We start from the raw sequence: 21,956 nt of genomic DNA on the forward strand, positions 1-21,956 counted from the left end.
TATATTGATCCATCTCTTAACATCATAGCAGTCAGTCACTGGCGCTGTCATTTTGTGGAGAAACTTTTCTTGCCAGTGTTTTGACTGAAAACAGAATTACAAGTTGCTTAATTCGTGTTTATTTTAATTCTTATTTACAATCGCGAGTGATTGATTTCATTCAACTTAACGGAGTGTAGAAAGGGAGCTGAACCTAAATGACATTACACACTCACCCACCTTGTGAGCGGGGCTGCAGATGGGCGGCATAGGGACGGCATTAATCTTTACCTCAGCATGTTGAATGGGACTGACGCGCAAACTTTCGGAAAGGACGCCGATCTCAACAGCCACGTTCACCAACAACAACAACACCAACAACAACAACACCGCACCACCACCACCACCAGCAAGGACTTAACAGCAGACTTCAAGATGGGGATCCAGGACGCGAGGTTTTACTACTCGGACTCGGTTCAGAGCGGACAGGACGCCCTGGCTCTGTCCTCCTCCTACCACCACACGGAACAGAGCGTCGGGGGTTTCGGCGCCCACCACCACCAAGCGGGGAGGTTTTACTCGCAGTCCCTCGGCAGCGGCGGCAGCTGTCCTTTCGGCGGCGTGCGGTCGCCGGCCAGAAGCGGCAGCGGACAGGGCTACATCCCCGCGCACGGAGAGGCGGGCTTTCCCTCCTCTGCTGGGAAAGAAGTTTATCATCCCGCTTCTTCCCCGGAGAGTTACCCCGCCGCCGCAGCCTTCCACCATCAGCACCACCACCACCACCACCACCACGGCTACCCGCGGCCCCTCTACCCGCTACCTGGGCTGCAGGTGTGCGGCAAGACTCAGACACTGCTCAACAACTACCCGCTTTGGGCGAAGTTCCACAAATACCAGACCGAGATGATTATAACCAAACAGGGCCGGTAAGCAGACACAACAAGACTTTTTACATGATTTCCCTAAACGCGTGGTGTCCGGCTGTCCGCTTTTGTTTTACGGTAGGCAACTGCAGATCCCAGTTGATTTGGTAGTTTTGGTACCAGTGAAAGGGGGGTTTCGTCAGGTGAGGTGACAGGGGTGTTGGGAGATGCAATTTTTGGTCCAAAGACAAAGTTTAAATTAAGCTTTCTTCACAACCTTTTGGAATAAAAGCGTTGGTTTCGATTCTCAGTTTAACACTCAAGAATAACCTGCATGATCAGTCTTCTTTCATTTGAGAATGGAGTGTGACACATTCAGTTTGATTAAATGAACAAACACACTTGCACACAATGTGCATTACGATTTGAATTGAATTTGTTAGTTGTCGGCTACTAATCGTTACATAGTAGCCGACAACTAAATTACAATTACAAATTCTTAAACAGGGAGATTTTGTATCGAATATTACAGTGATTTATTCAAATAAAATACACAATATTTAAGTCAATGTATCGGTCCTGTTCGTTAAGTTTCAATTAAAGCCCAATATGGCATAAAGTAGGCTATAACATACTTACAGTATAGGTCGAATAGGCCCTATTTCAATGCGTTTTGCATGTGGTATGAATAACCCAAACAATTTCCATTTAAAAGAAATCTTTAAGCTATAGCCTACTTTTTATTCAAGTATATATAGACTCATTTTTTAAAAATCTCCTTTATGATTTTGAGAACACGACAAGAGTTAATTAACGTGCACTAATTTGATTTCCATAATGCTACAATTGTGATCTCCTCATTACTCATAAGTATATGCACCTGTTGTGCCTATACTGTAGTCTGTGGCCTGTATTGCGCTCTCTGCCAAGTTAAAGCAGTGCACATCAGTCAGACAGTTGGTAGAAATGTTGCATTATAGGCTATTTATTATAGGCCTTTAAAAAAACTAAATATAGGCATATTATAACCTATTTCTTACCTTATAAAAAACACCTATAGTAGTGAATATATTCAAGCTACTGCCTGCATGGACTTTTATATCCAATATAAGCCATTCACTGTGTTTTACAACAATATGCCTAATTATCAAATTAGCCTATCACAATTGCAGACCATTAGTTAATTGGCTCTACAATTTTTAATTTTTGTATTGTGAATTAATCAGTATAAGTCCCTTTGCTGTGGGCTCTGTGTGTGTGTGTGTGTGTGTGTGTGTGTGTGTGTGTGTGTGTGTGTGTGTGTGTGTGTGTGTGTGTGTGTGTGTGTGCACGCGTGCGAGTGCGCGTGCGAGAGAGTGTGTGTGTGTGTGTGTGTGTGTGTGTGTGTGTGTGTGTACGCATGCGTGCGAGTGCGTGTGCGAGAGAGAGAGAGAGTGTGTGTGTGTGTGTGTGTGTGTGTGTGTGTGTGTGTGTGTGTGTGTGGCTGTGTGTGTGTCTGTGTGTGTGTGCGCGTGTGCCGTGTGTGCAGTGCGCTCCATTTGAGTAACTAGTCGTAACAATAATAATGATCAACATGTATAATTATGTATATATTCGACCTATCCCTCAATTCATCCACAGTACGCTATAGCAGCATCCACACATGCATGTAACCACATCTATGCACACAACACATTACGTAAAAGTGCATGACATTTGTGTGTCATTCATTGCTTCCATTACCAACACAACAGCAAAGCAATGTGCACTAAAGTGTGAGAGGAAAAAAAGTATAAATAATTAATACCTTTATTATCCTAAATAAACTCAGGTGGTTGTGGAAAACAAACAAGAGGACGTTGAGCTGCAACGTGCAAGCAACATGCAAGCATTCAAGTCACCGACGACTGCAAGCCACTCTTTCATGCTGTGTAAAACCACAAACCCATAAGCCTACTGTATATGTCCTCTCAAAATACTTGAATCCTGTCAATATGAATATTCTCTTCCTCATGCCTTAAATAAACTCTCTGAGGCCAGAGTACAGTGAGCTGCCACAATCAAATGACCATACTCTGAGCGATGGGCATGTTAAACCAGCCTGTTGGAACCATAATGGAAACGTTGTCTTGCAGAAATTCCATTGGTTGTGCAGAAGTGTGACATCAAGTGGCAAAAAAGAAAGAAAAAAAGACAATATTTTTTTCCCCCTGTCTTCTTAAATTTGCAACTTACCTTTTTGACTCCCATGATAATTTTTCACTGCAGACTTCATGTAAAAGGTCTGGGGTCTGCGATGTTAATCATAACCTGCAGCCGCTGAGAAGACGAGAGAAAGAAGCAGAGGAGAGTTAGTTGGCTGTAGAGCGCAGGGTCTTACACTGCTGGGTCTTTAGATGGCCATGCTGAAAAGTTGAGGCACCTTTGAAGTCCAGGAAGTAAAAGGCTGCATGGGTAGTGGGTACCTCTTCTTTTTTTAATATGCTATCTTCACCTTCGGCTCTCCTCTGGTAGATGTCGAGTATATAAGGCAGACATCTCTTAGATGTTTGCTCAGGCGCCTGCATGTTGCATGGCCTTTGAAACCTACATCCATGCTGGGCCCTGTAGCACTAGCAAGGGGCTGAATTCTCCAACTCGTTTTAACGTTTCTCTCTGAGATAAGCTGAATTTGCCAACTTAAGCTAGTGAAACTTCATTGAATTGGTTGATTGTGAGTTAATAGATTTTGTAGATAGTGATAAGCAAAAGATGGTTAACAGAACAATTTGTTTTCCAAAAAGGACAGGATTAGCCATTTAATAAAAAATCTTTTTATTTCCTTCCATCCAATTTCATTTTAAGTTAATTTCAAGTTATAAGGAACTGTAGTAATATTTCCAGCTTTCCCTTTTGTTACAAAAAAGAAAACTGTAAACTGTAAACTTGTATTATCAACATAATTTGAAACAACCATTGAAAGTACAACCTGTTTTGTGTGTGTGTTTCTAATGTGTTGTGCATATGTCACATAAAAAAATGCAACAAAACTGTAATAATTGGCCTTAATTGGCATAATTTGAACACTTTTATGAAGAATATTATCGATAAAATACAAAGCAGTCCAGCCAGGGCCGGATTTAGCCAGCCCCACTCAGGTGGGCAGACAGAATTGTAAGGGGGGCGACTCCGCCGGCGCGGGTGGGGTGTCAAACCCACATTGGGTGGGCAGGACGCACGTTTGGGTGGGCTATGCCCACCCCTGCCCCCCCCTAGAACCGGCCCTGACAGCGTTTTTTCTAGTTCCCTGAGCAATATAGGCTAGAGTAGAGGTATATATTAGGAGCATACGGTATGATAACATTTCTTTGTCATACTATATGTCTCCTCTTCAGAGAAATAGATCAGAGCTTCACTTTGGATTCAGAGCTTCAGATGCTCACACTCTGGTCCAGTGAACCCAAACCAAGGTGTACGTGCACTTTCATTTCTCCCTGAGCTTCTGAGCAACGAAAGTACTTTGATTTCTGATTCACCAGCATTAAATCCATTATAAATTAAAAGAATGGATATTGTATGGATATTTTTGCAGGCATGTTAGTAAGTGGAAAGCTCTCTATAGTCTGTCTGTCTGTCTGTCTGTCTGTCTGTCTGTCTGTCTGTCTGTCTCTCTCTGACTCTCTCCTCAACTTAAGAGAAAAACCTATTTCAAGGTTTTGACAGCATGACCTGACACTTCCTGTTCAGCTGTTTATGTGTGCATACAGTATTCAGCTTTTCGCAGAACCTCTGCTGCCAATAATGTTCAGAGGTAGCTTAACAAGTGCTTCCCTTTTCATTGACATTCATCCTGTCAAACTCTTTTGGACCATTGGATTTTGTGGTATAAATTAACCCAGGAAATTGTACCGCAGGCAGTACACAGATAATATATATGTAGTTTATAATTTTGGGCGGGAACCCCTTTTGGTGTTAGCATTATGTTATGCTTTAGCTATTGAAAAATAGCAGATCTACAAGCTCGTAGCGCGCCACTCTGTGGCGCGCTATGAGCTTGTAGATCTGCTATTTTTGAAAAATCGAAGAACGACTGACATAGAAACATAGCTTTTTCAGAAAACTGTCAGGATGTAGAAGACATTTTTAGAATCTGATCTCAGGTCAAAATGGGTTAATAGCATTCATTTATTTAGTGGGAAATAGCCGTGTCAGAAATCTGTATATAATGAGTGTTTTATTTTTTTAGACAAGTTAAACAATCATTACTCTCTCAAGCTTTTGTATCATACATTATGTTGTACACTGCACTGCAAATTTGCAGTCTCAACATATACATGTGCTGTAAAGCCTGAAGTCCTGTTTAAAGCATAGCCAACATAACAAACAGGATGCCAGGCAGTGTGTGAAAACCTCATGGAAAGCGCCCTTGTGTCCGGCAGCAGCTGTAGACTGGCATGTTTTTATCACAGATGATCGAGTGTACGTGCGGTGACATAAACTGGACGTGAACTCCTGTCTGGATGAATCAGTGGGTGCGCTCAAGTGGAAACGTCTTCTCCCTGGTGAATATCCAGCCACTCTCCTCTCCGGCTCCACATCCCCAGGACAGGAACCCCCTCCTCCAGTCTCCCTCCCCCTTTCTCGTTTTCCTCTTTTCTCTAACCTCTGTTTTCCACCCGTCTGTGGTGGTCACCCCTCCCAAGCCCTCGACGCCTCCCGTCGGCACCACCACCACCCAACACGCTTTATTTTGATTTCTAAATGTCACTAACATTTGTAACCTTCTCTGAATTACTGACTGTCTCGCTGTGCACTCGTGCTGTGTTCATGGTATTGTGTATGACAGAGCACACTATCACACAGACTATTCACATGAATCACACGCACAAAACGTCTGGTCCAGACAGACAGAACAGTCCTCATGTCCTATGTAATAACCATCATCTTATCGGTGAATCATGATAGTAGATTGCCGTTTAGCTATCTATTAAAGCACCCAGCACCGACAAAGTGGCCCCTCTGAGTATGGGGCACCTAACCTCCCTGTAACCTCCCTGCGTTTGTGTGCGAGGCAGCCTGTTCCAAGGGCAGGTATTGCAAAGTAGCACACGTTAGCTAAAAATATTTTCATACAGCCCAGCAGGCAGTTGTTTGTTCCATTTCCTTGTGGTTGTAACTGTCCTTGTAAAAATATAACCATGCGATACACAGACAGTCCTAGGCAGAGAGCGCCATGGCTTCTATACCACGACTATCTGGCTGCCAATCGCAGCCAAATACCAATACTGTTCTTCAACAGGCTGCCTGCGCGCTGAACGAAACACACACACACACACACACACACACACACACACACACACATGCCTCTGCGTGGTGAATGGTGATGTCTTTGGTTTCCACTTTCCACCCATACCCAGTTCTGATTTCCTATAAAAGGCCCTAGTTTAATCCATTGAGACCTGGAACGCATCCATGTCACGTTAGCGTTTAACCACATTAACCATTAACCCATTTTGGGGCGGGAACCCCTTTTGGTGTTTTAAACATTGTTATAATTTAGCTATTGAAAAATAGCAGATCTACAAGCTCATAGCGCGCCACCGAGTGGCGCGCTATGAACTTGTAGGTCTGCTATTTTTGAAAAATCGTTAAAATGTGCCTCAAATCTTTCCGAAAATTGTCATGATTTAGAAAACTTTTTTTTTTTTTAATTTAGACGTCAGGCCTGAATGGGTTAAGTAAGTATGACAATATCAGTGGTGGAAAATGCTTCTTCAAATGGACTTTCTAGATTTATCTCATAGAGAGTAGGAGGGCAACAAGATACAGTCATACCCCGAAAGGCCTGTCGCCACCGGTTTCTGTTTTCACTTATATTAAACAGTGTCATGGAAGAAGAGACCTTTCACCTGTTCTGTGCTGGTTGCTAACGTGCTGCTGCAATGATTGGATTTCACTGAGAACCCTGATAATTTGCTAAACTGGACTGAGACTCAAAGGCCCAATGGAGACCATCCACAGCAGGGGGCGCATACGTTGGTCCGACGTACTAACAGTCCGACATGCGTGGCTGGTTAAGACACATGCGTGGCTGGTTAAGACACATGCGTGGCTGGTTAAGACACATGCGTGGCTGGTTAAGACACATGCATGGCTGGTTAAGACTCACCCGTGGCTCCCCGACATGCGTGGCCGGTGAAGACACATGTATGCGTGGCCAGTTACGAGTAATGCGTGGCCGGTTAAGACTCACCCGTGGTTTCTGTATGTGGTTAGGTTAGGGTTTTGGGTAAGGTGTCAGACTATTGTGTGTCGGACTGTTAGTCGGACCAAAGATATGCACCCCCACAGTAGATCTTGTTTTGCCATCCATGAAAGATCAAGCACGTTTTTTGTCCAAAAGCAACCCTATGAGAAAAGGCCAAAATATGCTAGCTAGCAGCCATGCTTTTTCTGGCAGTATGGTGCGCTTTTTAAAGTTGAAATTAGTTTGAATTCTTTTCAGAAATGCACTTATGACGTGGACTGCTTTTCATAAGCTGTGCAATCCAATCACAACATGACAATCACTACATCGTCATTTGGTCGGTGTGAGAGAGAGAGAGAGAGAGAGAGAGAGAGATTTTCTTTTCTTTTTTGAGTGGTGCAACCACTCCAAGGAACAGCAATGTCCCTATGTCCTAACCTATGTCCGATGTTTAGAGTACCAATAGGGGGTGCTGTTGCACCACTCGCTTCAGACTGGTCTGATTTTTCAGCTCACATAGCTTGCAGATGAGCATTTTTGAAATAGGGATTAAGTGGTTAATATAAGTTTCCATTGCTGCCCATATGCATACAATATACAAACACTTATTTAGTGCATACGTATACTACACACACTCATCATATATTCACACTAATAGTAATACCTGTATACAACTATACACATGCATACACTCCAGAATGGATGTGGGCATGTCCTGTCCATACAGTATGGACATACAGTACACAGTATCTATCTCCACAGACAGACAGACATCACACGCCACAACTTGAAGTTTATTATAGTATACAAGCAGAATACACGGCACGAAGTGAAATGCGATCAGCTTGCTGGGGTTAGTGGTGCTGACAACACGTTGTAAAGTGACTCATTAAGCAGTGTAAGCAGGGCTCTCTCCCATCCTTTATCCTTTGAGGTTAGACATGAACACACCTTATATTTGGAGCTGCATTGGGAACTCATGGAGTCGTGGTTATGGCTGAAGTCCCGCTCGCCTGCCCTCCCTTAACACTCAAGACACGCTCCATATATGGCCAGACCTCATCAAACCCTGTACACTCATGACACTGCTCCCGCTGCCACCTTAGATCTCCATACATGGAGCTGACCTGTACTGACATTCCATAATGTTGATCTGACCTCATCAAACCCTGTACACTCAAGACACGCTACATATATGGCAAGTACAGAATTCATTCCATTATGTTGATCTGACCCCCCATGCCAAAGCGCCAGCGCTCGCCCAGCAGTCTGCCGCCACCCAGGTGGATGCGTGCATGTGACCTCGCCCTTTCGCCTCTTACCCTTAGGGCGTCTTACTGGTATAGTATATATACTGTATATGGGCTGCCATGTCAAGCATGTCATCATGTGCACATTTATCAACACCAATTGCATCATCTATGAAAATATTATGTCATCATAGCATGAATGGACAGTTAGTGTCTACAGTAGAGAAGGGAGAACCACTCGATCAAAACGAATTTTGTGGAAGTGAGTATTCTGCAGCCACGCTGTGACCTTATGCATTCTAGATGTGGAAGCAGATGTGTGTGTGTGTGTGTGTGTGTATGTGTGTGTGTGTGTGTGTGTGTGTGTGTGTGTGTGTGTGTGTGTGTGTGTGTGTGTGTGTGTGTGTGTGTGTGTGTGTGTGAACTGGGTGTGACCATGCATCCAGTAAATGTGTGCACTTGTGTCTCAGCACGTAATGTGTGCCTTTTGCATGCGCATGTGTGTGTGTGTGTGTGTGTGTGTGTGTGTGTGTGTGTGTGTGTGTGTGTGTGTGTGTGTGTGTGTGTGTGTGTGTGTGTGTGTGTGTGTGCGCATGCACGCACACACGCGTGTAAGTGTGTGAATACCTTTTTCACAGTGTTTGTCCGAGCTTCCTCTTGCTTGCCTCTGTGCTGAATTGCCTGGGGACAGCCTGACCTCTCTCTTACCTCTTCTCAGTGACGGCCTCTGTGATCAAAATCAGTTCATCCAGTAAAGCTCCAGCAATCAGACACTGCTCCTGGGACATATTTTATTAACATCAACATTAAATATTCACCTATGCTCCCTTACCATGCCGTGCTCACACAGACATACAGTACAGTAGGCTACAGAACTCTGCGTCACCCCTTCCCCCACTGCTTGCTCTCTCTGCTCCTTTGGTCGGTGAACTGAACCGAAGGCAAACAGTTCATAGTTGTGCGGCGAAAATAGCCGGTCTACACGCTCACAATGTGTTGCACCGCGTCACGTTGTGAGCTTGTGGATCTGCTGTCTATGACGGGTGACCCCGTCGCACAAACAAACAACCTTTAATACAGGTACATGAACGTATATTACTCCCATTTGCCCACAATGAGCCCTTCTAGAGTCTCTTCATTCGTGTAACCTTTTGTATTGATGAACGTGTTTAACCTCATTTACACTTCACAGGGTAGCCATGTGTGTCCCAAATGAAAATAGGATGCCCCACCCTTACGGCCAGCTCTGCTATCTTGTGTTTGAGCGAGCTGCTAGAATGTCTGAATACAGTGCTGCACAAACACCGTTGGATGGAAGAGGGGAGGCAGGGACTCCCTCGCATACTCAAGTTTTGAGTTGGATAAACTGTACAATCAGAGCCAGTGGTTTAGAAGATATTTTTTGTGATGTCAAAAACATCAAATTGTACCTGTTGCCAGAGTACTCATTGTTAGAGAACCCAGTGAAGTAACCGTTTCCGGAGTTATGAACGTCTGAATTTAACGGTCGCATGGTATTCTCCTCTCTACTGTAAAATCTACACACACAATTTAACTTTGAGAACCAATGATCAACAGTGATGATTTTACTTTTTGTTTCTGTCTAGGAGGATGTTTCCCTTTCTGAGTTTCAACATCAGTGTGCTGGACCCCTCTGCCCACTACAATGTCTATGTGGATGTGGTTCTGGCAGACCAGCATCACTGGAGGTACCAGGGAGGCAAGTGGGTCCAGTGTGGCAAAGCAGAGGCCAACATGCCAGGTGAGCTCAGAAACAATATCTTGTCATCCTGAAATATGCACTGGAAATCTGGAAAACATATACTGTAGCACACATTTGCTAAATATAGGCCCGGCTAACTAATACCAAAATGAACTTACCAGAGTGCATCCCAAAGGAAAAGTTGTATCCAACCAATAACCATTAATGTTATAGCTAATGTTAGCTATAACATAGCTAACAATATTATTGTAGCTAACGTTAACTGATTAAACAAACAACAACTGAGACTATAACTACTTCCCTGCATTATTATATTAAAAGCACATCGGTACTTACATTCAGTTGCTCTTCTAACAATGGGATGTCCAACTGTCCTCACACTGGCAAACACACCTTTGCCCGTTTGCCACACAAATACATTAATTTGGGGGTCCTTGACATGAAACTGTTTGAGCAGAGGGTATCACTCAGAGTCATACAAATGATTAGGAATGACTGGCCCAGCCCAGTCACTTATAAGTAGACATGGCAACACTGACTGCATGCAGGCACGAATTGATCACACCTGGCTTGCATGAATAATTGCCACTAGTGTTACATAAATTAGGTAGCAAATTAACTTGCCTGACTCAAAAACGACTTTGGAAATTGAACTTTATGGAAAATAGTATTTTTATTAGTAATTTAATTATCTGAATAAATATCCTAATTTCTTCATAGATTAAATCCTTTACAGATTATGATTTACACACATCTTTTGCACTTTTCTCTCATTTAGTAAATTTTACTAATCTATTAACCCTTGTTTAATACCATTAGCTTCCAATCATTAGGTTTTCACATTTCATCATGTCACAGACCCCCAAGTTGAGTTACTTTAGGCTAAGGTTAAGGTTAGGGTTAGGTTTAGGCTGTCAATCACAGCGACTGGCCAATCACAGCGCGTCCTTGCACAACCCGTGTAGGCTTTGGTATGACGCAGCCATGCCAGGCTAATCCAGGCCGGCTTTTCTCTCTAACTTTTTCTGAATGGCAACAGTTTTACCACATTAATAAAAAGTGGGTGAGAGTGTTGTGGCTACAGGTGACAGCTGATGTGTGGTGGCTATGACACAGTTTTGCTTAATTCTATTCAGTGTTGTGATCAAGGTTAGTGGATCATTGTGGCGCGGTGGTGACTGAAGATATGTATGCACACTTCAAATCACCTCCTGATAGTTTCCTGTCATTTCCAAATTTAACTTGAACTCTATAGGCTACTACTACTACAACAAGTGATTTTATATAACTGAAGTCCAGTCTCTGAAAATGTTTGTATAATTGGTAAAAAATATAAAATCATATGGTTCTAAAAACAATCGTTTTGGCATAATGACAAAAACGCCAGTGATCTACTGTATTTTCTACTTCATCGTACAAAAATAGCAGAACCACAAGCTCACATTGCATTGCGATAATAAAATGGCCTAAACAGAGATGTCAGGTTGAAAGTGGTTGAGACGACTATACTGAATACATGTCGTGTGTTTTGATTTTGCCACTGTACCAACCTCACCAGGCAACAGGATGTACATGCACCCCGACTCTCCGAACACCGGAGCTCACTGGATGAGACAGGAAGTGTCATTCGGCAAGCTGAAACTCACCAACAACAAAGGCAGTTCTAACAATGTGGCACAGGTACAGTACTATGTGTGCATGTATGCTGACCTCTCTCTCTCTTCCTGCATGCTGTCTTAAAACACATTTAGGCCTGACGTCTACATAAATAATGTCTTCTGAAAGAATATATATTCAAAGATTTGTGCCACATTTTCACGATTTTTCAAAAATAGCAGACCTACAAGCTCGTAGCGCGCCACTCGGTGGCGCGCTATGAGCTTGTAGATCTGCTATTTTTCAATAGCTAAAGTATAACATAATGCTTAGTTAAAACACCAAAAGGGGTTCCCGCCCAGAATGGGTTAAAACACATTTCTTATTTTGTATGTCTAATTGTCTATGACTTTACAGTAAGGCCTCTTCCTCTTTTTACGTTACGTAACATGAAACATTTAGAAACCAGTTATAATCTAAATTTAACATACACATTGAAAACAAATAAAAAAAGAGACAATCCAGGCACTAGTAAAAAGAGGAATAGCCTTTATTTTATTTAAAGCCAACAGTTGCCTTTTAATTAAATAAAGGCTATTTCTCTTTAAATTAAACATACACATTGAAAAAATACCTTTATTTAATTAAAAGGCAACAGTTGCCTTTTCATTAAATAAAGGCTATTCCTCTTTTTACTCTTGAGTGCCTGGATCGTCTCTTGTTGTCTTGATGTCTTGATCCTGTTTGATCCGTGTGAGCACCTTTTAAATCTTTTACTATAGTCATCTTTTTACCTCTTGTGAGCACCTGGTTGCTCCTGTTTTCTCTGACGTTAAACAGTTTTCTGTCCCTACACACATCATCATCATCATCATCGTCATCAAAAGATATAGGCTAATATAGAGTTTTCATAAGCTTGGTCCTAAAACGTTTGGTCTAAGTTAAGATTAGTTAAAATGACTTAAAGATTAGTTTTCGATTTTTGGATCTGGACTTTTATTGATTTCCATTTTATTTTCCTTCCTTTCGTAAGTATAGGCCAATGAGATAGTCATTTATTGTCATTGTACCATTGCCTTTCTTTGTTTCGGCAACTCTAGATGATTGTGCTCCAGTCGCTCCACAAGTACCAGCCTCGCCTCCACATCGTGGAGGTCAAGGAGGATGGTACGGAGGAGCCCTACCTCTCGGCCAAGGCCCAGACCTTCATCTTCCCCGAGACACAGTTCATTGCAGTCACCGCCTACCAGAACGCTGATGTGAGTACATAAAGAGACAGGGATTAACACAGGGAGTTACAGTAGTTACTAGTTATACACCAACATTTTGTTGATCAGTATCAGGAGTCTGTACTTTGCCCCCCTCCTTTTTTCCTTTTATACGCCAAATCTCTTCACGGAACATAACCGATCTTCAAGCTCACAATGCATCATGTTGTGAAGTGTTGTCAGGTTGTAGATATGATACTGTATGCCAGGGGTGCCCCCACATTTATGACGTGAGATCTACTTTCAAAATGACCAGCTCAACAAGATCTACCCACTGAAAAAATAAGTGTACCATTGCTGAAAATAGTTTAAATATATAATGTACCTGGGGGGGCTTTGGAATAGGGAGGCAGTTTCTGCTGTCAAAATATGTCCCCCCGTATTTAACTTAAACGCCCAATGCATTCTCAATGGCAATAGCACAAACTTTAGCATGCTACTAGTCCTACATACTTACACCTAGAAACCCCATTCAAACCTATTTAGGTTAATCTTACGGTGGACAATCTTTGAAATGTTTCATAGTTTTAGAAATATAGTGCTTTCAAATTTGAGAAATTCACAATGGGGCTCAATGGCAGATATTGGCACGTCAAAAAAGCACTTTCACCTAGAAACTCCATTCACACTTTTTATAATTCAGCTTACTGTGGAGACACATGCTGGAACTTTTTACTTTGAAATGATTTGTAGTTTCGGAGTTATTTAACTTAAACGCCCAATGCATTCTCTATGCTATTTCATGCCGAATATTCATCAATTATGACATGCCCAGAATAGGGTTCATGTGGTAAACATGTCAGCAATGTGGCCTCTTTTTGAACAATTCTGTTTGTATCTGGAATAGTTTATAATCTTTGACGTTTATCTTTTTAAATTGTGTGTTGTTATTTTTTTGCAACACAAACTTGTGTATTACTCATTACTGTCCTCATCTTGGCAGTGGAACACCTTTTTTGTGAGCTTTGGTATAGGCTAAATATGTGCCCAACGAGTACATATCAAGTTCTCGAATGCAACCTCCATACGTTCTAGGATCAATGATTAATAGCAGAGCCTTGTTTAAAGGAGATGGATTTGATTTATGCATGTAGGCCTCATGAATAAGTTCTGTAAGTGGTATTTGTAGGATACGTGTGTCTTGAAGGACTGCTACGTATACTTGTCAAACACCCCCACGTACTACAACAGCATCAACGACTCCGTAATGTCTCCTCCCCTGACCCCCATAGCTCATGATGAGTTACAGTTAAAAATACATTGTGTAATACTTGAAAGAGTTACTGTACACTGACATGAAAAAGACGTGTGTGTGTTGGTGTGTGATAGACACGTTCACCCCACCACCAGGAATAGAAATGCACCCACACCCATGTGCCAGACACAGCCAGTTCCATGATCAGAAAAGAAATCACACACTATCCTCATTAATAATTTCTCTCTCTCTCTCTCTCTCTCTCTCTCTCTCTCTCTCTTTGTGTCTCTCTCTCTTTCATATGCCTATCCCTATAAAACACTCTCCCATAACACAGATCACTCAGCTGAAAATAGACCATAACCCCTTCGCTAAAGGCTTCCGGGACAATTACGACACGTAAGTAAGCCAGAAAATTAATAAAAGAGTAGAACCAGAGCACCTTGCCTTGGCTGAGCATATTTGAACTTTTCACCCCGTTAGTATGCACAGTGAAACCCCCAGTGTTCGTTTAACTCCATTTTGTACACTGTCAAGAGTTACCGTTAAATGAGCACTCGGGATTTTAGATTGTGTGTAAATAAGAGGTAGGCCTACTGTACCCACATACAGTACTGTACATGTCCAGGCCCCTCCTGTCATATCATGTTCTCCATCTTAGCCCGCAGCACTTGCCGTAGCACTTGCACTAGCCTCGAAGACGATCTTTTACAGGCTTATGCAAAGGCTGAATGTATGTAATTTATATAGGTATATTATGTAGACATAGCACTCTATAGTGTATACTCATAGTTTCATTGTACAGATATTCTACTGTTAGACGGATGTTAGGTTCTTAGCTTGCTTATGATCCTTGATGACTATTTCTATATATTTGATGTATTACCATGTGTTGTTCTTGTTTACTGTAAATCGCTCTGGATTAAGAGTGTCTGCTAAATGCCTAAATTGTAAATTGTAATATCTAAAATAATACGTGTGAATATTGTGCCTCTATGCTGTGTGGCTGTGAGTTAAAACACTTGGGTTTACAGCTTGAGGTTTGGGCAGGAAATAACACCTTCTCCTTCCTCTTCTTCTCACTCGCTTTTTGCCTCACATCCCTGCTGCGCCCTCTCACACACACACACACACACACACACACACACACACACACACACACACACACACACACACACACACACACACACACACACACACACACACACACACACACACACACACACACACACGTCCCCTCCTTCCTCGCCTATAGGCTGTATGCTGCCCCCGAGTCAGACCGCCTCACCCCCTCCCCCACCGAGAGCCAGCAGCTGCTGCCGGGGACCTGCTACTCACAGAGCTACCTCTCCGAGCAGTACATGAGCCCGCTGCCCCAGGGCCGCTTCTACAGCCGAGAGCCCGCGGGCATGGCCCAGCAGTCCAAGGACCCTTCCTCCAGCCCCGGGCCCCACAGCCGCTGGTACCTGTCCGCGCAGCAGAGCGTGGCTCCCGGCCGCTTCGACTTTGGCTCCTCCTACGAAGGCGACTTCTCCGCCAACGGCTTCTACAAGCCCTTCCCCCTGCAGACGTCGGCCCATCACCACCACGCCCTGGGCTACTACTCGTCGGACCACCCCTTCGCCACCGCCGCCAGCGGGGCCTCTACGGCGGGCTGGAGCTCCGGACGCCCCTCCCCCCAGTACCTGAGTCACGCCGGCAAACACGGCTCCGGCCTGGGCTGGTACCGGCCCGTGTCGTCGTCGTCGTCTTCCTCCCCGTCCTCCATGTCGCCCAGCAACCACAGGCTCCACCACGTGTCTCTGCTGGAGTCGCTGAGACCGGCCCCGCTGCTGCAGGACAAAGCCAAGGAGGTCGTCGCGGCGGAGGAGGACCCCTGGCTGGAGCCGCCCTCGGTCAAGTCGGTGGACTCGACCGACTCGGGCCTATTCGAGGGTGGCACCGTGGGCGAGAACAAGAAGAGGAGGGTGTCGCCCTACACGTCCAGTACCGAGAACTCCCCGACCACGCGCACCGGAGAGGTCTGCGAGAAGGACAGTGGCAGCGACACCGGCTACTATGGCTTTTACACCCACTAAGGACCCCGTGCTCCACTGTCGTCTCCACCCCAGCCATTCCCGGTGTCCACCTTCCTCACACCCTGGGTATGTCAGGTGCTCCCCCATGGCCATGTGTGTGTGTGTGTGTGTGTGTGTGTGTGTGTGTGTGTGTGTGTGTGTGTGTGTGTGTGTGTGTGTGTGTGTGTGTGTGTGTGTGTGTGTGTGTGTGTGTGTGTGTGTGTGTGTGTGTGTGTGTGTGTGTGTGTGTGTGTGTGTGTGTGTGTGTGTGTGCCTGTTTGTCCAGGTGAGGGAGGGACAAAAGGCACTGGGGCGAACCCAAACACAACCTCCCACTGGCTGCATATTATAGAACTCAACTATTTCAAGATTCAAGAGGGTTTATTTGTCATTCAGTCATACATTGTCATACCTCCATGTGTCCACACAGTGTGGCAAGCCTGTCTGTAAGTCCCCTCTCTAAGTGTCATCGGTTGTTTCGTTTTTTTTTAAAGGATGTTTTTAAGGTTTATGTTGAAGTTGAGATTGGTCAAATAGCCTAGTAAATCTGACTGGCCGAAGAAGCTGCCTCAGAGATACATAAAGGTGAATTAAGGCTTTCAAACTGCTTTTCTTAAAATGAAGTGGTCCGCACACCTGCTAGCTGTTCATTGTCTCCGCCAGGCCGAAGGCGTGGCCGAGACTATGTTTTGCACCCTGTCCGTCCATCCGTGTGTCCATCCGTGTGTCCATCCGTCCGTCCGTCTGTGTGTGTGTGTGTGTGTGTGTGTGTTTGTGTGTGTGTGTGTGTGTGTGTGTGTGTGTGTGTGTGTGTGTGTGTGTGTGTGTGTGTGTGTGTGTGTGTGTGTGTGTACAGCTAATCTCCGTTGGCCAATCATGTGACACTGTGCACACAGTCACACACTCCTTGGATGTGAGAGCAGAACCTCTGAACTCCAAATTTTATATTACTTCTATAGATTTTACTCAAACATCACGCAAATCGGTGCACATTATCTCTATAGTCACGTGATTGACACAGATCTGTCCGATTTTTCATATTCCATCGTGATTGGCGAATTCCGAACATTGCTGGCCCAAAATAACCTACCCGACCTGTGCTCCGAGGAGCACTTTTTCTAGTTCCCTCTCTCTCTCACCATTATGCTTTCCTTCATTCCTGATGTAGCGCCCTCCAGTGGCAGCAGCGTTGCATTGCAGGCTCATTGAGATGACTGCACAGTCCAGCGTGTGAAATTGAAATAGAGGTGAAGGGAGCTTAGCAGGCACATGGTTTAAAACGCTGCTGGTAATCTCCCTCAACCCTGCTAGGAGGACAGTGTGTGTGTGTGTGTGTGTGTGTGTGTGTGTGTGTGTGTGTGTGTGTGTGTGTGTGTGTGTGTGTGTGTGTGTGTGTGTGTGTGTGTGTGTGTGTGTGTGTGTGTGTGTGTGTGTGTGTGTGTGTGTGTGTGTGTGTGTGTGTGTGTGTGTGTGTGTGTGTGTGTGTGTGTGTCCTGTATTTATCACTTGTGATTGCATTGCATTATGTTTCAACAGCCAGAGCAGAAATAGCAACCCTTGTTCACAAGCTAATCACAAACAGACATATCTCGCAGACATACATGTAAGAAAATCGATGATTGATTATTGATAGGCTACTGTTGAATATAACCCGCAGTAAACGTGTCAGATGACCCTCTACTATTATGCCATGCATAAAGTGAGTGGCAAAGTGAGTTTAACGTCGCTTAACATCGTTTAATGCAATCAGATAAGGCGTTTCTGCATGGATGTGTGGGTGGGATGTGTGGCCACAAAGTAGTTTTTTGCCACTCAGTAGGCGTTCCCGCATAACTTCCGGTTATGCTGATGATGTCACGCGCATACCCTCTATAGACTCAAGAGGAGCCATGCAACCACTGATACAGTACGTTGCTGTCCCCACTGAAGCTGAAGTATAAATTAGGGCATTAATTCATCAAGAATATTAAAATACATTTCCTTGAGATGCAAGGTTTCTACCCAACAGCCAAGATATACATTTTCACCATTTTACAGAAGATTGACAGACAAATGATGAAACAGTTTACACAGCCAACATCCTAATAGAAAGACTAATAGAGCAGGGGTTCTCAACCCGTGGGTCGCGACCCCTCGGGGGGTCGCCAAATTATTTTAGGGGGTCCCCAAATTATTTTCAAAAAAAAAAGAGAAAAAAAAAGATTTCTTTTCTTTTTTTCACGGTTTTTCAAAAATAGCAGACCTACAAGCTCGTAGCGCGCCACTCGGTGGCGCGCTATGAGCTTGTAGATCTGCTATTTTTCATTAGCTAAATTATAACATAATGCTTAAAACACCAAAAGGGGTTCCCGCCCAAAATGGGTTAAGGTTATTGTAGCAGTCAATTTATATTGGGGGTCGGGAGGGGGCGGGGCGGGGGTCCCGAGACATTGCCAAAGCATTTCCGGGGGTCCCCGGCCAAAAAGGTTGAGAACCCCTGTAATAGAGGATAGATCTAACATCTTAGACCAGTTGTTCATGCTAGTGTTGAGCACGACTTGTCTGTGCTAGTTTGCATTACAGGGTGAAAAAGCGGACTTCACTGTAACAGAGGCCAAGCTGTGTGCAACAATCAGTCAGTCAATCAATCAGAAAACACACGCACGCACGCACGCACGCACGCACGCACGCACGCACGCACGCACGCGCACGCACGCACGCACGCACGCACACACACACACACACACACACACACATACACACACACAAAAATGATGACCATGATCAATAACGGCATTAAAAGCATGGTCCCTACAGACAAAATAGCCAAGAAATCATTACTGGTAATGGGCATGGACGAATTTTGGCTTGTGCCAAGTGTGCACGTGCACAGGGGCCCTGAGCCAATGGGGGCCCTTGGGTTCAGAATGTCCTCAAAGTCACGGCTCCAACAAGTTTTCAACTGAGCAGATTGGATTTTGGACGTCAGAAAGATAATGAATAGATAATGGCCAAAACGTCTTGAAAACGGCCACTTTAGCCGGTTTTCGTTTGCCGATTTTTGCCAGTTTTTCTTTAATAACACAGGCTTGGAAGGTTGGACAGTAACAAACTAGCTACCCGAGTAAAGGTCACCTCTGCCTTACTGTTAGGCTGAACACTTGGGCGGGCTTTGGGGGGCCTTTCGGTTTTGTGCACATGGCCTATTTTCTCTTTAATCCATCCATGGTAATGGGGACTGCGCTGGCTTGAAAACAGACACATACCCATACCCTCACAGTAGTATGTTAACAGAAGCTGTTACCTATATACTCAACTGAAGTATAATATGAACTTAAAGGGAGTGTAAGTGATGTTTTGTTAAAATAAGTGTTAAATAAAGATCTATATTCTGCATGGTAGGCCTATAATCATTGCTAGAGTGTTTGTTCAGTAACATGGGTCTCTCCCCACCACTTCAGCTCTTTAATAAACAAAATACATTTTAAGATGGGTTACCAATTTCATCCAATCAGGCGAGAGAACCTGTGGAGAACCCATTTATCAGCTTCAGCTTTGTTTAGTGTTCCAATTATACATTTGTCTGCTCAGTTTTCACTGCCAATGTCAGGGCCCCGAAATGTGTTTTGGACCCAAATGCAGAACTCATTTCAAATAACAACAGGACCCAGAAACATACGACATGACAATGCAATGATCCAGCACGGAGAGCAGTTGCAGGAAGTCTTAAATAGTCTCTGCCGTCATTAGGCCAACAGCTCGCAGCTGAACCCGGGTGGAGCCCAGTCTGTCAATCAAGGACTCACCAGGGGGGAAAGGGTGAGCAGGGCCTAGTTGTCAAACAGGAAAGGGGTAACAGGTCCAGCACGTGACAGACAATTTCACTTGTTTATCCTGATTGAATGAAATTAATATCCTGACCTGAAAATGTATTTTCTGATAACTAAAGAGCCGGAGAGATGGGGAGACCCCTGTTACTGACCAAACACTCAACAACGATTACTATCAGGAATATAGAGCTTAAACCATTTAACAAAACCTTTACGTTTTAGCAAAAATAATATCACTTACAGCACCTACAAAAGGCTGTGCTGACCAGTACATTCATTTCCCCAAGCTAATTTTAGCACCAAATACTCAATCGGTTTATAATACAACAAGAATATTGTACCTAGATGTACTGCAAAGAGCCATTAAGGCTATGATACATCATTGGGCTCATAAAAAGGGATGTACTGGACAGTACGGTTTTCTGCATGTGTTGATTTCCTAAAATATATGATCTTATTGGGTAGGTAGAGCACCAGTGCAGCAGAAGGGCTTGAACAGCATGTAGAAAGTGGGTCAGCTCAGCTGGACAGCTACATCTGTAGGTAAACGGGCAAGGTCTTGTTGTCACCCTACACCCAGGAAGCACAAAGTGACCAGACAGACACGCATTTCCTCTCTAGTCTCTGGGTCTATCATGTGGTGACACTGTTTGACATGTGGTCCCACACTCTCACACCATGTGACGGGGCTGCAGTCACGGCCGATAAGCTCCCCACTCCTCACTTTTCATCAGGTGTGCTAATGACCTCAGACAACCCGGGGCAACAGACAGAGTCTATATTCCCTTTATAGTTTTTTAACTTAGTTTGTGTGTTTTAAATGTGTGGGTTTTAAATGGCTGATAAACAAAACCCATGTCCTGATAAAAAAAATCAGGGAACTTGTTGGTGTGCATACTTGGTTGATCTTAACATGGTTAATTTAAAGTTGATGGAAACATTTGATGGACTTGTAATCCTGGAAAGGCAATAGCCTGCCACTGGTTTGGCAGGCAACATAAACAGTGCCACAATCTGCACTTAATAAATGACAATCTGCCATTAAAACGTATAGTAAACCTCAACATGAACAACTTGGTTAAACTATGGGTACGATTTTATGTAAATTATAATTGTGGAGGGGGAAAAAAGGTTTAAAACAAATGCCAGCAAATAACTATGATGATATCTGCCTTATTGTCGTTTTATATTGTACTTGTGAGTTACAACTTTGAAAAGAAACAATGTGAGCCCTTTTTTCTGCTAAAATTGAATTTATATATATAAATATATATACACTGTACAAACTGTTGAACAGTTGGTTATATCATGAGAAGGAGACAGATCAAAGGACACGTTAGTGTCATACACTGATGGGACAATCAGAATTGTCTTCTGGAACATGCTGCACTGTTCCCTAAGCCCGATTTATACTTTTTCGCACGACAGAGTCTAAATCTGACAATGCAGGTGAATTAGAATACCTCCCCTACACAGCACTTAGTTTTCTCAACATGAAAAAGGACACATGCTGTATGACAGTGGAGTGTTTACCTGAAATGTTAGAAGAAAAAGAAAAAAAAAAGATCATGTTAAGTGTTGTAATGAAGTGTAATCCTATGCTGGAGAAAGAATGGATATAATAAACAGATGACACATACACTTAAAATGTATATTGCTCAATGTAAGATTTCCAAAATGTTTTATTTTTACCCTCTAACTTGACTGCCAGGATGAGCGAAAGAGGTAACTTCTTAATATATCTTAACTTGGGCGTTCTGTGATAAGTTAGTTTTAGTATTTTTTTAAGTGCAATTAAAATAAATGTTAATTGGTTTATAATTTATTATTATGGTATTGGAAAAAGCAACAAAGAGCTTTGATTTGATCATTTGCCACAGAGAGTGGGTTTTGCTTTGTATCTTGTGTTACGGAACATTATTTGGAATATTTGCCATGAATGACAAACTGAACATGCACTTGCGTATCATTTTGGTCACCTATATGACTCCTGCTGTAAATCTTAGCTGTT

General features: G+C 43.5%; 1 protein-coding gene across 1 annotated transcript; it reads left to right on the forward strand.

The window, feature by feature from the left end:
• Positions 1-238: 238 nt before the first annotated feature.
• On the forward strand, positions 239-16,234 carry tbx21 (T-box transcription factor 21; the record flags this gene model as incomplete). Its single annotated transcript, XM_079492061.1, is given in 7 exon segments — positions 239-253; positions 256-905; positions 9,905-10,059; positions 11,579-11,700; positions 12,717-12,875; positions 14,417-14,478; positions 15,335-16,234. Coding segments are annotated over 7 exon segments (1,986 nt in total). The 3' UTR covers positions 16,158-16,234.
• Between the last annotated feature and the right edge of the window lie 5,722 nt (positions 16,235-21,956).

The sequence above is a fragment of the Electrona antarctica genome (assembly GCF_951216825.1).
Source record: "Electrona antarctica genome assembly, chromosome: 22".
Lineage (NCBI taxonomy): Eukaryota > Metazoa > Chordata > Actinopteri > Myctophiformes > Myctophidae > Electrona > Electrona antarctica.